Genomic DNA, 16,684 nt, shown 5'->3' on the forward strand with positions numbered 1-16,684 from the left:
GAATGACCCACTGGGTTTTTTTGAAAAATGGCTAATGGACACCTTTGGCAAAGACGCATTATCCTCATTCTTTACTATTGAGAGCGCATAGGGTCTCTACACACATCCCCCCCGCCGGGAGCACCCCTCGTTCTATCTTGCTTAAACTCCTGCATTTTAAAGATAGGGATGCTATTTTGCGCAGATGCAGAGATGTTAAGGAATTGGCCATTAATGAGAGGAAAATCTCTATTTTCCCTGATTTCTCCATGGAGGTACTACGTAAAAGGGCGCAATTTATTGAGATTAAAAAACACCTGCACAGCTTACAGGTCCCATATTCCATGATGTATCCTGCTAGACTGCGGATTGTTGTGAACGGAGAAACTCATTTTTTTGATACGGCGGGGGCAGCGCTGTCTTGGCTGGATATTAATGAGAGCTCCATGAGGAGGAAGAATACTTGAAAATCCCCCTTTTTGCCGCCAGGTGTTTTTTGTCTAAGACACTATGCTGATATAATTACTACTGTTCATTCCATTTTGGATCCAGGGCGGGAGATGACCGGTTCATTGTGGACACTCGTTACAGTAACAAGCTGTGGACCTTTCTCCCTGCATGGACTCAGGGCGAATTATTTAGCCCTAATTTTCTCTATTTGAGAGAAATGCGCAAGTTATACTTGTTTTTGAGGGCGGGGGCGCTGTACACTGGTGTGCAGGGCTCTATCTCCCTCCTTTTTTTTTTCGTTTACAGTTGTATTCTGCAATTGGTCTGTGGGGTGCGGCGTGCCTCAGTCGTGTCACTCAATCTAATGCTATCAGTAATTGGTGGAGATTGCCTCTCTCCCCCAGGATAGACTATTTTTCCGGTTTATTATTTTTTAATCTGCTCTTATGGCGACATCACTTAATATTGTAGCGTGGAATGTTAAAGGGCTCAGGGATGCGAATAAGAGATGCACTATATTTACTCATTTGCAGAAAATTCTCCTGGCTATTCTATGTTTATCTGAGACCCACATGGTAAGAGATAATGTTCATTGGCTGAGGAAGCGATGGATCACACATGAATATCATTCCACATACTCAACCCATGCACGGGGTGTCAGTGTGTTGGTGCACAAATCCATCCCGTTCTCATGTACCAAATCAGTGATGGACCCTGGGGGCAGATTTGTTTACTTTGCACGCTGTATGGTATACAGTTTATTTTGGTTGCGGTATACATTCCTCCACCGTACTCCGTCGAACCAGTAAAAAGAATCTTGTCTGTTTTAGACTCCTTTCCCCCTGCGCAGACTCTAATAGGGGATTTTAATACATATTTACATCCCTATCTAGATAAGCTACATTCGGGGAACATATCAGAAGACGCAGCCTCAACTTCATTTGCTAGATTGCTGACAGAGCTGGGTATGGTGGACCTTTGGCGTGTCCAAAACCCCACAACCAAACAGTTTTCCTGCTACTCTAGCTCCCACCACACTGTCACGGATAGACCTGGCTATTGGGAACACACGTATACCTCATATGTACAAACGGTGGCCTATCTACCTAGAAGCGTATCACTCACCACTACATGTTACACTTTCATGGGGAAACCCCCTCACCCTCTCTAGACCTATCTGGAAACTTAATCCCTTTTGGATCCAGCTTACAGGGGGATCTTTGCATGATACTACTCTAGAATATTTTCAACTTAATGAGTACGCCACACCATCACATTATCTGGGACTCTATGAAAGCCGTAGTGAGGGGCATCTATATCAGAAATATGCTTAAGCAAAAACCAAAATAGACGCTACACCCAAAGTCTAATCCAGAAAGTGTCTGTTGTGGAGGCTGCGGTGGTGTTCAACCCGACAGGGAAATAAAAAAAACTCTAGAGAAGGCACAAACGTCACTCAAGGAAAATCTCCATGATTTTTGGGCTCCTTTCACATTGCATTTTGCCTTTCGTTCACTGGTCCCCGTCGGGGCATTCGTCCGAACTGCCCCTCCCCCACTTTGCAAAGCGTGTTTCGGACGCATGCGCCGGCAGAGCCAGTCACTGTAATTGAGCACACTACGTTAGCGTGTGCTCTGTTTTGTGCTATTTTTGCACATACGTTTTCTGCAGATGGACACCCGAATGTAGTTGGCTGCTTTCCACCAGTCTTTCACACTGCTTTTGGATGACCTTATGCCACTCCTGGTGCAAAAATGTAACCAGTTTCTTCTTTGTTTGATGGCTTGTGACTATCCATCTTCCTCTTGATTCCAGAGGTTTTCAATGGAGTTCAGGTCTGGAAATTGGGCTGCCCATGTCAGGGTTTTGATGTGGTGCTCCTTCATCCACATATTGATTGTCCTAGCTGTGTGGCATGGCGCATTGTCCTGCTGGAACAAACTAGTCCTCAGAGTTGGAGAACATTGCCTGAACAGAAGGAAGCTACTGTTTTTCCAGGATAACCTTGTATGTGGTTTGATTCATACGTGCTTCGCAAAGTTTAATGTGCCCAATTTCTAGAGTAAGGTAATCTTCTCTGATGAGTCTAATTTTCAGCTTTACCCAACACCTGGTCATCTAATGGTTAGACTGAGACCTGCAGAGGCGTACAAGCCACAGTGTCTTGCATCCACTGCAAAATTTGGTGGAGGATTGGTGATCACCTGGGGATGCTTCAGCAAGGCTTCAATTGGGCAGATTAAACTTCCTCCCGATGTAAGCAATTTGTCTGAATGCGGGAAGTGTGAAACAGCTGCTGATTGGCTGCCGGAATAGTGTGACGTCAAACCAGTACACATCCCGGGAGAGACAGTGCTGATACTGCTGGAACAGCGCCGGCACTGGAGGGGAGTATAAGTTATTATTTTAAAAAAGGGAAACATATGGACTGAGAAGGGGGTTGTCAGAGTAGTCGACAACTCCTTTGCATGAAAAGTGCCTTTTGTTTCAATTCTGTGTGGGAACTTATCGGCTGGAGTGTTGTTCTTGGAGGATTTACATTTGTGTTTCAAAAATCTAACAGTTAAGATCACCCATGCACAAAAGCTGATTGTCAGCAAAACCCTGTGATTTTGGCGTGACCACAAGACCATGTGTTTAAGGACTGAACACTAATATAGGGGTCTGGAGAGATGGCCATCTGCCGAATATACGTTAGACGAGAAACAATGCTCGAGGAAAGAAAATATGGTACTCAAGAAGGGTTCTGAGCCATGCACATGAAGAATTTCTTAAATACTTTGCAATCCAATACCCGTATTTCATAAATTCTTTATGTACCAAATATAGGTTTAGCTGATGGTTATATCACGTGCATAAGCAGCTTTAGCCCAATTCACAGATTCACTAGCTGACATAAAAAGATACAAAGGATGCATACGCCATGGAAATGTTTTTTTAATTATGAAATGCAAATTCATAATCAAACCCACCATTTGGTTTCTGTTCATATTTATTCACACAAGACAAGTCTTCAAAATCCTAGAAGTAAAATATATAAAGATTAAAAAGAGGCGGGGAGGGGGGGGGGGGGAAACATAACATCATAACTGGGCAAGAACAGGTACTTACATTTTTCACACATTTGGTTCCATTTAAGTCCTCAGCTGGAACATCAGATACATTCTGCTTTCTGCTGTGTTGACAAGTGTCCTTCAGCAAGTTACTACCCAAAAAAAATATATCAACTTTAAGAAGACGAATACTATAATACAGTAAGGCTTTGTGCGCACTGGAAAATGGAATTTTCTCAAGAAAATTCCGCAAGCACTGAAAGATTACCGCACCCGCGGTAAAAAACTGCGACAAACCGCACCCGAAAACCGCATGCGGTTTTACCGCGGTACTGCCGTGGTTTTTCCGCGTGCGGGTTGGTACATGTGCTTTAATGCATTCAATGCAATAAAGCACATTGAAAAAAAAAAAAAAAAAAAAAAAAAAAGTCATTTCCTTCTTAGATAGCAGATCGATAGACAGAAGAATAGATAGAAATAGCTAGATAGTTAAATAGAGGGATAGATAGACAGAGTCCCTGTGAGCACACGCTGCATTTCTCACGGTCGGTAGTGAGTTCACATTACCGGCCATGGGAAATGCCCTGTGGTTACCTCTGCTGTCTCGCTGCGAGGCTGCATTCAGCAGTGTCAGTCGTGGCTGGATGCAAGCATCGCAGGACGTGGATTACGCCGGAGCTGTGTGTTTCGGGGGGTTAATAAACAGGTGAACCAGGAGCTTTTTTGTGTTTTATTTAAAATAAAGGATTTTTCGGTGTGTGTTTTTCACTTTACTTACGGGTTGATCATGTCAGCTGTCACATAGACGCTGCCATGATCAAGCCTAGAGTTAATGGCGGTGATCCGCCACCATTAACTCCTTGTATTACCCTGACTGCCACTGCTACACGGCAGCAGGAAGAGCCGGGGACACTCTGGGATTGCCGCATAATGCATGCGACAGTCCCGGGGCAGCTGCGGCTGATATTCTCGGCTGCGGGAGGGAGGCGGGGGACATTAACCCTGCCCCTCGCCCTCCCCAGCCTGAGAATACCGGGCCGCCGCTGTGTGTTTACCTCGGCTGGAAGGTAAAAATACAGCGGAGCCCACGTGTTTTTTTTTCTATATTTCCGTTTTATTTGTATGTGTATTCTATATGTCTGTGTGCGAGTGTGATGTGTGTGTATTCTATGTCTGTCTGTGATATGTGTTTACTCTCTGCTTCGCTTCCTCTTCCTGTAATGACATCACTTCCCTGCAAACCGCAGGCAGCGATGTACATTACCGCAGGTAAACCGCGAAATACCGCAGGGAATAACGCAGGAAAACGCAATGAACCGCACACAATTTGCTGCCTGCGTTATTCCCTGCGGGATTTCACGATTACATTGCAGTCAATGGAGTGAAATCCCGCAGCGATGTGCGGAGAAGAAGTGACATGCAATTGTTTTTGCTGCGGTAATCCCGCAGCAAAACATGCAGCTGTCAAATTCCGCATAGTGCGCACAGCATTTTTTTTTCCCCATAGGTTTTGCTGGTGATTCACTGCAGAGATGTTATGAACATTTTCTGCAGCGAAACATGCAGCAAAACCGCAGGAAATCCGCGGGAAAAACCAGTAAGTGCACACAGGGCCTAACGCCTGTACTTTAAGGAAACTGTCAGCTCATTATGCTGCACTAACCACAGACAGCATGAATTGAAGAACAGCTCCTGCATTGCAAACATCGGTGTCTTCTCTGAAATTAAATGCTGCATGAGAAACACATAGCTGAAAGCGGAGATGCAGCGAGTATCCAAGAGGTCTGTCCCAGACGGCTTCTCAGAGTGCTCTGCTAGACTGACAGGTCACTCCTTACACAGTGTGAGAGGGTAAGGAGACGCTAACTGGACCGTACCCCTGCGACTAGTCACCTCATACTCGGCCGCACTTTAAAAACAACTATTTCAAATTAAAAAAAGAAGATTAGGTTTAGAAAGCAGAAGACTTTCAAGTTCATTCTGCCTGTAGTTTGAGCAGCAGGAATCATGTGGTAGGCTTCCTTTAGCTATTTTATATTTTGGGGATGTTCTTGTTTACTGTATGAAAACATCACATTACAGAAATACATTATATCCTAACCTACATGACCTTGCATGGCTGAGGAAAAGCCAAATTGCCTGCCTCATTTGACTGAGGGAACATCATAGACTATGTTCTGAGGGGAAAATTTAAACCCGCACTTTACAGTTATTTGTAAAAAAAAAAAAAAAACCTGCTCACATTAAAGTCAAAGGAGTAGTTTGTAGATATCAAACACGAATAGCTTTACTTTTATCTAAGGTGTATTAAAAAAAAAAAAAGCACACTTTTTGCCCCATTTTCCGCAACACTTTTCATTCTCATTTTTAAGTACCATTTTTGCGCAGATGCTACGACCTATTACATTTTGCGGAGACTAAAAAGCGTAATTTTAGCAGTTTACTGATCAGGTTAGCTGATTTTATATTTTGATAGATCGGGCATTTCTGAACTCGGCAATACCAAATGTGTGTATTTTTTTTTAAACTCTTTAATCTTGAATGGGGGGGAGGGGGGGTAATTTGAAGTTTTAGGTTTTTTTTTTTAAAAAAAAAAGAAGGGAATTTTGTTACTTACCGTAAATTCCTTTTCTTCTAGCTCCTATTGGGAGACCCAGACGATTGGGTGTATAGCTACTGCCTCCGGAGGCCACACAAAGCATTACACTAAAAAGTGTAAGGCCCCTCCCCTTCTGGCTATACACCCCCCGTGGGATCACGGGATGCTCAGTTTTAGTGCTAAAGCAAGAAGGAGGAAAGCCAATAACTGGTTTAAACAAATTCACTCCGAGAAACATCGGAGAACTGAAAACCGTTCAACATGAACAACATGTGTACCCGAAAAAAACCAAAAATCCCGAAGGACAACAGGGCGGGTGCTGGGTCTCCCAATAGGAGCTAGAAGAAAAGGAATTTACGGTAAGTAACAAAATTCCCTTCTTCTTCGGCGCTCCATTGGGAGACCCAGACGATTGGGACGTCCAAAAGCAGTCCCTGGGTGGGTAAGAAATACCTCACGTTAGAGCTGCAAAGACAGCCCTCCCCTACGGGGAGGCAACTGCCGCCTGCAGGACTCTTCTACCTAGGCTGGCGTCCGCCGAAGCATAGGTATGCACCTGATAATGTTTGGTGAAAGTGTGCAGGCTCGACCAGGTAGCTGCCTGGCACACCTGTTGAGCCGTAGCCTGGTGTCGTAACGCCTAGGACGCACCCACGGCTCTGGTTGAATGGGCCTTTAGCCGTGAAGGAACCGGAAGCCCAGCAGAACGATAGGCTTCAAGAATTGGTTCTTTGATCCATCGAGCCAGGGTGGCTTTGGAAGCCTGCAACCCTTTGCGCTTACCAGCGACAAGGACAAAGAGTGCATCGGAGCGGCGCAGGGGCGCCGTGCGGGAAATGTAGATTCTGAGTGCTCTCACCAGATCTAACAAATGTAAATCTTTCTCATACCTATGAACTGCATGAGTACAAAAGGAAGGCAAGGAGATATCCTGATTAAGATGAAAGGAGGATACCACCTTGGGGAGAAACTCCTGAATGGGGCGCAGCACTACCTTGTCCTGGTGGAAGACCAGGAAAGGAGCCTTGGATGACAGCGCCGCTAGCTTTCTTTTGGCGTGAGTGATCCCGCCAGGAATTTGAGCTCCTTTGCTCTTTCTGAGTCCCTTTGGACGAGGAGAATTGGGGCTTGCCCGAGCCTCGAAAGGACCGAAACCTCGACTGCCACCTCTTCTGTTGAGGTTTGCTTGACCTGGGCTGGGGTAAGGACGAGTCTTTCCCCTTGGACTGTTTAATTATTTCATCCAATCTCTCACCGAACAGTCTGTCTCCAGATAATGGCAAGCTGGTTAAACATTTTTTGGAAGCAGAATCTGCTTTCCATTCTTTTAACCACAAGGCTCTGCGCAAAACCACAGAGTTGGCGGACGCCATTGAGGTACGGCTCGTAGAGTCCAGTACCGCATTGATAGCGTAGGTCGCAAACGCAGACATTTGCGTAGTTAAGGACGCCACTTGCGGCACTGCTGGACGTATAATAGAGTCCACCTGTGCCAGACCAGCTGAAATAGCTTGGAGTGCCCACACGGCCGCGAATGCTGGAGCAAACGACGCGCCGATAGCTTCATAGACAGATTTCAACCAAAGGTCCATTTGTCTGTCACTGGCATCTTTAAGTGAAGCCCCGTCCTCCACTGCAACTATGGATCTAGCCGCAAGTTTGGAGATTGGAGGGTCCACCTTTGGACACTGGGTCCAGCGTTTGACCACGTCAGGGGGAAAGGGATAACGTGTATCCTTAAGACGTTTGGAGAAACGCTTGTCTGGATAAGCGTTGTGTTTCTGGACTGATTCTCTGAAGTCAGCGTGGTCCAGAAAGGTACTCAGTTTACGCTTGGGATATCTGAAATGGAATTTCTCCTGCTGTGCAGCTGCCTCCTCTGCTGAAGGAGCTGGGGGAGAAATTTCCAATAGTCTATTGATGGCCGCTATAAGGTCATCTACCCTGGCGTCACCATCAGGAGTATCCAGATTGAGAGCGGTCTCAGGATTAGACTCCTGCTCACCCTCATCTGTGTCCTCATACAGAGATCCTTCTCTCTGAGACCCTGACCAGCGTGATGACGTGGAGGGTCTCTCCCAGCGAGCTCGCTTAGGCTGCCTGGGACTGTCATCTGAGTCAGAGTCTTCAGCCTGAGATGTCCGGGACCCCCTTGAAGCACGGATTAGCTCCAACTGAGGGGGACCGGGGAACCTTGACACAGCCGTGTCCATGGGCTGAGTAACTGGCCTGGTCTGTAAGGTCTCCAGGATTTTCGACATAGTCACCGACATCTTGTCAGCAAAAACTGCAAACTCTGTTCCCGTCACCGGGGCAGGGTTCACAGGCGTCTCTGCCTGGGCCACTACTACCATAGACTCCGGCTGACGAAGTGGCACAGGGATCGAACATTGCACACAATGGGGGTCATTGGAACCTGCCGGTAGATCAGCCCCACATGCGGCACAAGCAGCGCATACAGCCTGTGTCTTGGCACCCTTGCGTTTTGCGGATGACATGTTGTTGTCTCCTTAGAGCAATATAGGGTATAAGCCAAGAAGCGACCTTACAGTGCAAAAATATATGAGTGGTACGGAGAAAAAAGTACACCAATATAACACTGTGGCACTAGAGGGGCCAGCACTAATGTGCTGCCCAGCGTCCTGTGGAGAGGGGCGGGCCCTGGGCGTGTGCAGACAAAGAGCGGGAAACCTGCGTCCCACTGTGCACAGTGAGAGGGCTGGAGTATGTAAATAAGACTCCAGCCCTCGGCGCTGACTGTAGAACAGCGTCTCTCCCCTTCCCTGATTGACAGGGTGGGGGCGGGAACGAAGCGGAGCTAGGCCGCAAAAGCCGGGGACTAGATTTATGAGCGCTGCCGCCGTAAGAGCGCGGTCAGCGCGAGTCCCCGGCGCACTACAAGTCGCAGCCGCGCCGCCGCTCCCGGAGCGGCCGGCGCGGCAGTCCCCAACACATAAAGTCTCTCAGCAAGATTGCAGAGACTGTAGCCCCAGCGCACAGCGCTGTTCCCGGCGCACTAGCACACCCAGCAAGTCTGGAGTGTGCTGTGCCTGTCCATACGGGGACACAGAGTACCTGAATGTTGCAGGGCCTTGTCCCTGAACGGTACCCAGCTCCGTATCCAGCAGGTTCTACGGGTCTGTGGATGGAGCCCGGCCTCAGGGCTTGGGGGCCGGTAAGATCCCACTTCCTTAGAGCCCCTCAGGGGGATGGGGAAGGAAAGCAGCATGTGGGCTCCAGCCTCCGTACCCGCAATGGGTACCTCAACCTTGACAAACCACAAGTGGGGAGAGAAGGGAGCATGCTGGGGGCCCTATATGGGCCCTCTTTTCTTCCATCCGATATAGTCAGCAGCTACTGCTGACTAAACAGTGGAGCTATGCGTGGATGTCTGACCTCCTTCGCACAAAGCTTGAAAACTGAGCATCCCGTGATCCCACGGGGGGTGTATAGCCAGAAGGGGAGGGGCCTTACACTTTTTAGTGTAATGCTTTGTGTGGCCTCCGGAGGCAGTAGCTATACACCCAATCGTCTGGGTCTCCCAATGGAGCGCCGAATGAAAACAAATCTTATTTCACTAGTCCCTTTGAGGATCAGCAGTCTGATCGCTCATTAATTTCTGTTGATCACAGCTGTGATCACCAGAAATACCTCATCACTGACAGCAGTCGGCCGGGTGAAACAGGAAGTGACTCATGATCGCTATATAGCTACAGGAGTCATCACATAACCCTGTGCTACCATCAGCTCACAGTGGTCATGTCACAGAGCCACCAGTGGAGCCAGCTAAGAAGATTTACTGCGGCGGGGATTTAAATTGCAATGTCACATTGACATCACGAGTTAAAGGGTTAACAGGCACGTGTGGATAGCAGATCCGCTCGTGCCTGCGAGGCACACGTCAGCTGTTCAAATCAGCTGACATTGAGCGGACCACTGTCAGCTGCCCACAGCAGCCACCAGGGAGTACAAGTGTTAAGACATAATTTTACTGTCTGCAGTAATTAGGGTAATGTCTGCAGTCATTAAGGGGTTAATATACTTACTCAGTACAAGCTTCAAATGTAGTGACCTGCAATCAGAAATAGTTCAGATTAGTGCCATTCTTAATCCAAGTTTGGTGTGTGTCATTTACTATCATAAAAACTGTTGTGCTCGGGTACTTAATGCGGATTTTAAAATTCTCATGTTCATTAATTTTGTACATTTTACATATTTTAGCATTGTCACTGTCACCCCCCAATGAACAATAGGGCAAACATCCATGCAATATTGCCTCTACCCAGCTTTTTTTTTTGCATTGGGGGTTAAAGAGGATGGACGCTCGCAGATATTGATAACATATCCAAATGAGAATGTTCAAGATGAAAATACACTATAAAACAAGGAAAGAAGTACAACACTAGTGCATGCCCTCATCATCTCCCGCCTGGATTACTGCAACCTCCTGCTCTGTTGCCTCCCTTACAGCTCTCTTGCACCACTCCAGTCTATCCTAAACTCTGCGGCCCAATTAATTCACCTCTTCCTTGGCTATTCCTTGGCCTCGCCACTTTATCAATCCCTTCACTGGCTTCCCATTGCCCAAAGACTCCAGTTCAAAACACTAACCATGACATACAAAGCCATCCACAACCTGTCTCCTCCCTACATCTGTGACCTTGTCTTCCAATACCTACCTGCATGCAACCTTAGATCCTCACAAGATCTCCTTCTCTACTCCCCCTCTTATCTAGTCTTCCCACATTCGCATAAGATTTCTCCCGTGCATCCCCCATACTCTGGAAAGCTCTACCCCAGCATATAAGACTCACGTACCGTGGAAAGCTTCAAAAGGAACCTGAAGACTCACCTCTTCCGACAAGCCTACAACCTACAGTACCCCTCAGACCAGTACACCATTGTGCAACCAGCTCTGTACTCACCTAATGTACCCGCCCATGTAGACTGAGCCATCGCGGGCAGAGTCCTCTATCCTTCTGTACTAGTCTGTTTTTGTAATGTTCATGATTGTTGTACTGTTTTTTTATGTATACCCTTTTCACTTTTAAAGCACCATGGAATACGTGGCGTTCTAATAAATAATAATCATAATAATACATTTCTAGGAGCTGCTGCGTTGCCAGCCATCACAGTAAACCAAAGTAAATAACGGGCTGTCGTAATTGCCATTAGTTATCAAGAAAATTACCTCTTCCATGGATGGAAGAAGAGGATTTTTGGTACCTACTGTACAATCTCAGCCTTCATTAGGAAACAGGAAAACCATGGGATGTTCTAAAGCAATCCCCTTGGGTGGGAACCAGGCAAAAGAACAAAGTGTTCAGAAGGATAGTTAAAAAAAAAACAAAAAAAAACAAGAGAGAGGGCGGGGGAGCGCGACAGAGGGGAGGGGGGGGGGAGCGCGACAGAGGGGAGGGGGGGGGAAGCGCGACAGAGGGGAGGGGGGGGGGGAAGCGCGACAGAGGGGAGGGGGGGGGGGAAGCGCGACAGAGGGGAGGGGGGGGGGGAAGCGCGACAGAGGGGAGGGGGGGGGAAGCGCGACAGAGGGGAGGGGGGGGGGAAGCGCGACAGAGGGGAGGGGGGGGGGAAGCGCGACAGAGGGGAGGGGGGGGAAGCGCGACAGAGGGGAGGGGGGGGAGCGCGACAGAGGGGAGGGGGGGGAGCGCGACAGAGGGGAGGGGGGGGGAGCGCGACAGAGGGGAGCGCGACAGAGGGGAGGGGGGGGGAGCGCGACAGAGGGGAGCGCGACAGAGGGGAGGGGGGGGGGGAGCGCGACAGAGGGGAGCGCGACAGAGGGGGGGGGGGGGAGCGCGACAGAGGGGAGGGGGGGGGAGCGCGACAGAGGGGAAGGGGGGGGGGAGCGCGACAGAGGGGAAGGGGGGGGGGAGCGCGACAGAGCGGAAGGGGGGGGGAGCGCGACAGAGCGGAAGGGGGGGGGAGCGCGACAGAGGGGAAGGGGGGGGGCGCGACAGAGGGGAGGGGGGGGGAGCGCGACAGAGGGGAGGGGGGGGGGAGCGCGACAGAGGGGAGGGGGGGGGAGCGCGACAGAGGGGAGGGGGGGGGGAGAGCGCGACAGAGGGGAGGGGGGGGGAGAGCGCGACAGAGGGGAGGGGGGGGGAGCGCGACAGAGGGGAGGGGGGGAGCGCGACAGAGGGGAAGGGGGGGGAGCGCGACAGAGGGGAAGGGGGGGGGAGCGCGACAGAGGGGAGGGGGGGGGGGGAGCGCGACAGAGGGGAAGGGGGGGGGAGCGCGACAGAGGGGAAGGGGGGGGGGAGCGCGACAGAGGGGAAGGGGGGGGGAGCGCGACAGAGGGGAGGGGGGGGAGCGCGACAGAGGGGAGGGGGGGGAGCGCGACAGAGGGGAGGGGGGAAGCGCGACAGAGGGGAGGGGGGGGGAGCGCGACAGAGGGGAGGGGGGGGAGCGCGACAGAGGGGAGGGGGGGAGCGCGACAGAGGGGAGGGGGGGGGGAGCGCGACAGAGGGGGGGGGGGGGAGCGCGACAGAGGGGAGGGGGGGGAGCGCGACAGAGGGGAGGGGGGGGGGAGCGCGACAGAGGGGAGGGGGGGGGAGCGCGACAGAGGGGAGGGGGAGGGAGCGCGACAGAGGGGAGGGGGGGGGAGCGCGACAGAGGGGAGGGGGGGGGAGCGCGACAGAGGGGAGGGGGGGAGCGCGACAGAGGGGAGGGGGGGGGAGCGCGACAGAGGGGAGGGGGGGGGGAGCGCGACAGAGGGGAGGGGGGGAGCGCGACAGAGGGGAGGGGGGGGGGGGAGCGCGACAGAGGGGAAGGGGGGGGGAGCGCGACAGAGGGGAAGGGGAGCGCGACAGAGGGGAGGGGGGGCGAGCGCGACAGAGGGGAAGGGGGGGGGAGCGCGACAGAGGGGAGGGGGGAAGCGCGACAGAGGGGAGGGGGGAAGCGCGACAGAGGGGAGGGGGGGGGAGCGCGACAGAGGGGAGGGGGGAAGCGCGACAGAGGGGAGGGGGGGGAGCGCGACAGAGGGGAGGGGGGGGGAGCGCGACAGAGGGGAAGGGGGGGAGCGCGACAGAGGGGAGGGGGGGGAGCGCGACAGAGGGGAGGGTGGGGGAGCGCGACAGAGGGGAGGGGGGGGGGGAGCGCGACAGAGGGGAGGGGGGGGGGAGCGCGACAGAGGGGAGGGGGGGGGAGCGCGACAGAGGGGAGGGGGGGGGAGCGCGACAGAGGGGAGGGGGGGGAGCGCGACAGAGGGGAGGGGGGGAGAGCGCGACAGAGGGGAGGGGGGGAGAGCGCGACAGAGGGGAGGGGGAGGGAGCGCGACAGAGGGGAGGGGGGGGGGAGCGCGACAGAGGGGAGGGGGGGGGAGCGCGACAGAGGGGAGGGGGGGGGAGCGCGACAGAGGGGAGGGGGGGGGGAGCGCGACAGAGGGGAGGGGGGGGGAGCGCGACAGAGGGGAGGGGGGGGGGAGCGCGACAGAGGGGAGGGGGGGGAGCGCGACAGAGGGGAGGGGGGGGGAGCGCGACAGAGGGGAGGGGGGGGAGCGCGACAGAGGGGAGGGGGGGGGAGCGCGACAGAGGGGAGGGGGGGGAGCGCGACAGAGGGGAGGGGGGGAGCGCGACAGAGGGGGGGGGGGAGCGAGGGGGAGATGAGCTGATCACTCATAGAAGGTGGCCGCCGGGCGATCAGCTGATCGTTTGGCCGCCGAGAGAGAGCATGCACAGTGGAATCAAAAGGATTCCGCTGCTCAAAAAACGCTACATGCTGGGTTCCTGCTGCCCGACGGTCAGTCGTTCCAAGGATGCAACGCAGCGTCATCAGTCACAATCTGCCGCTCATACAAGTCTATGGGAACAACGGAATCCGCCAAACGGATTCTGTTTACCAGAGCCGTGGATTGTGACTGATACAAATTGACGGAAATGTGAACCTAGCCTCAGGAGAGGCTGGGAGCCTTCTTGAAGGAGAAGAGTCTTTAAGAGGTAAGAACGGGCCGCTTCCTGGACATCCATGAAGTGGTTCACCATCTGAACCAGACAGTTGACTAATGCAGGCTTTACACATTACGATCTATCGTGCGATTGCACGAGCGATCGTACCCGCCCCCGTCGTTTGTGCATCACGGGCAAATCGCTGCCCGTGTCGCACAAAGTTGTTAAACCCCCGTCACACGTATTTACCTGCTGAGCGACCTTGCTGTGGGCGGCGAACATACTCTTCCTGAAGGGGGAGGGACGTTCGGTGTCACAGCAACGTCACACAGCTGCCGGCCAATAGAAGCGGAGGGGCGGAGATGAGCGGGACGTAAACATCCCGCCCACCACCTTCCTTCCGCATAGCCGGCGGGTGCCGCGGGATGCAGGTAAGCTGTGTTCATTGTCCCCGGGGTGTCACACAGAGCAATGTGTGCTGCCCCGGGAACGATGAACAACCGGCGCCATGTTAAATAAACAATTTTTAAAAACTCAGCGACGAGTACACAACTCATGATTTGTGAGCGATACTGCGTCGCTTGGAGGTGTCACACGAGACGACATCGTGAACGATGCCGGATGTGCGTCACGAAACCCGTGACCCCCGACGATGCATCGCACGATAGCTCGTCTCGTGTAAAGCCCGCATAAGTCTCTCAGCTTAGATGTATGGTCAGAACCAAACTTCAATTTGTACACTGACTGGGACGCAGGGGAGCGACGTAGAGAACGCATACAGGGACAGGCGGAGAGTGAAGCCGTTTGATCATCCTACACGATCTGCTATGTTGTCAGATTCACCCTGAAAAGAAGTCGGAATACCCAGGGTGCCAGAAAAAAAAAAGAAAAAAAAAGTGATAGGACGACGCTAGATGACAGTAACCAATGACTGCGACACTAGTTAGCTCAACCAACAATTGAGATCTATAGCTCATTCAGGGGAAGAGGGGTGCATTCTCATCACAGGCTTTTCCTCACGGTTTATGGTGAAGGGTAATTAAAATCAGCGCAGGGTGCGACAGCTTGACTCAACGGAAATTTGCACTTGGGTGAGGCACAGGCAAAGTCTGTGATCAGTGCATGGCCCCTACATCATGTGGGGTAACAAATACTAGGTGACATTTCATTTAAGGCGTATACCAGTCGGTAGTTTTTGGGTGGGTAATACAGACAATGGGATAAATGACAGTTCTATCAGAAGCGTGAGCAGAGCATTTATGCAGTGCCACGGCCACCATGCATGCAATGTTAACACTTTGAAAAAAGGTGAGAAATGTCTCTATTACTCAATTTAACCCTGCGTGGTTTTTAAACCAAGCTAAAAAGGATAATACTAAACCAGTCCTTTCATCAACAAAAGTAAAAACTAGTCCAATTGCCCTGAAACTTCAAAGTTAATATTGCTAAAAACTGTCCAGATTCTCTAGCTATGTGATCTAGTGGGTGATTCCTGTTTATCAACATACTGCCAGCACAATAGGTGCTGGAAGTTACTTTCTTTCCATTTCCCTCCACCAGTTATTGTCCAGTAGCTCGCCTGATCCGAACTTAAATGCCACCTCTCGAATGTGCCTGCATGCATTTTGTCCCTGCCCTTGCTCTCCTGCCATCCCTTACTTCCTGCAGTCAGAACACAGCTTTAATTTTTTTTTTTTTTTTAAAGAGCACTGTAGGAAAGAAAGCTGTATTCTGATTGGTTGCTACTGGCTACAAAGTTTTTTTATTAGGTCATTACTTAGAAAAAGGATGATATAATATAAAGCAGTGTCTTAAAGTGTCAAGATGAAAAATAGGTTATTTAAATAAACAACTGGTAACAGCGCCCACAAATGGTCAAAGAAAATAAAGACGCCTACTGGCACTTACTTGCATAGGGAGTGGAACCAGTGTATCAAGAGGGGTACCAGACTGAATTTTAGCCCTCATTTCCTGATACTTCTCTTCCACTTCAGCAAGAGCTGAGGAGAGATTGAAGTTGGTCACAGATGTTGACGGTGCAGTAGTTTCTTTGCTTAAGTTAAAGAATGTCTGCTTCTCTATCGCCTGCTGCTGACTTTTCCAGCACATTTGCCAACACAGCCAGCGGTGGACATCAACAAGCTGAAGTTCGGCCTTCACTGCTCTCTGCTCTGCTTTCATTGTTCTTTGAAAAAACAAAAATTACTCAAATTATATGTATTGCACAGATCATGAAAAATAAACCGTGATTTACATGAATTAAATTGTAACTTCCTTTTCTTAAAGGGAACCCGTCACCAGAATTTTCGCTATTAAACTAAAAGAATCCACTTCTGCAGCTCCTGGGCTGCATTCTAGAAAGGTTCACCTTGCTACTGGCCCCCCTTCAGACCTACATAACTTTATAAAATATTACCTTTTCCTATAGTAATTAGGTTTGTTGGCCCCAGGGGCGGGCTGTATTTCGTCCGTTATCCCCCTACTGCCGCTGTTCGCCATCCCCCAGTGTTCATTTTCTTAGATGAGGCCGCCGCCTTCATCTTCCGCAGTGCTTTGGAAGTCTCGTGCATGCGCAGTGGCACTATCGCGGGACTGAGCACTGTTTAAAAAAAAAAGGTAAAACGGGGATAATAAAAATAAGCAATGGCCAGCGCAAGCACATAACGGTAGAGGCAGAGGTAAAAGTGCGGGCACGAGATTAT

At 51.0% G+C, this 16,684-nt stretch overlaps 1 protein-coding gene across 2 annotated transcripts in view; it reads right to left on the reverse strand.

Annotated features, from left to right (window-relative positions):
* LOC142259432 (uncharacterized) overlaps window positions 1-16,161 on the reverse strand; it is a 47,567-nt gene extending 31,406 nt beyond the window's left edge. For both annotated transcript variants that reach the window (XM_075331844.1, XM_075331843.1), the window contains exons 1-4: window positions 15,891-16,161; window positions 10,128-10,153; window positions 3,541-3,634; window positions 3,402-3,450 (exon numbers count right to left, since the gene is read on the reverse strand). In XM_075331844.1, the coding sequence (XP_075187959.1) occupies window positions 3,402-3,450; window positions 3,541-3,634; window positions 10,128-10,153; window positions 15,891-16,091 (370 nt within the window). In that variant the 5' untranslated portion in view covers window positions 16,092-16,161. The remainder of the gene's footprint in view (window positions 1-3,401; window positions 3,451-3,540; window positions 3,635-10,127; window positions 10,154-15,890) is intronic.
* Window positions 16,162-16,684: the final 523 nt, after the last annotated feature.

Source organism: Anomaloglossus baeobatrachus, assembly GCF_048569485.1.
Source record: "Anomaloglossus baeobatrachus isolate aAnoBae1 chromosome 7 unlocalized genomic scaffold, aAnoBae1.hap1 SUPER_7_unloc_4, whole genome shotgun sequence".
Classification (NCBI taxonomy): Eukaryota; Metazoa; Chordata; class Amphibia; order Anura; family Aromobatidae; genus Anomaloglossus; species Anomaloglossus baeobatrachus.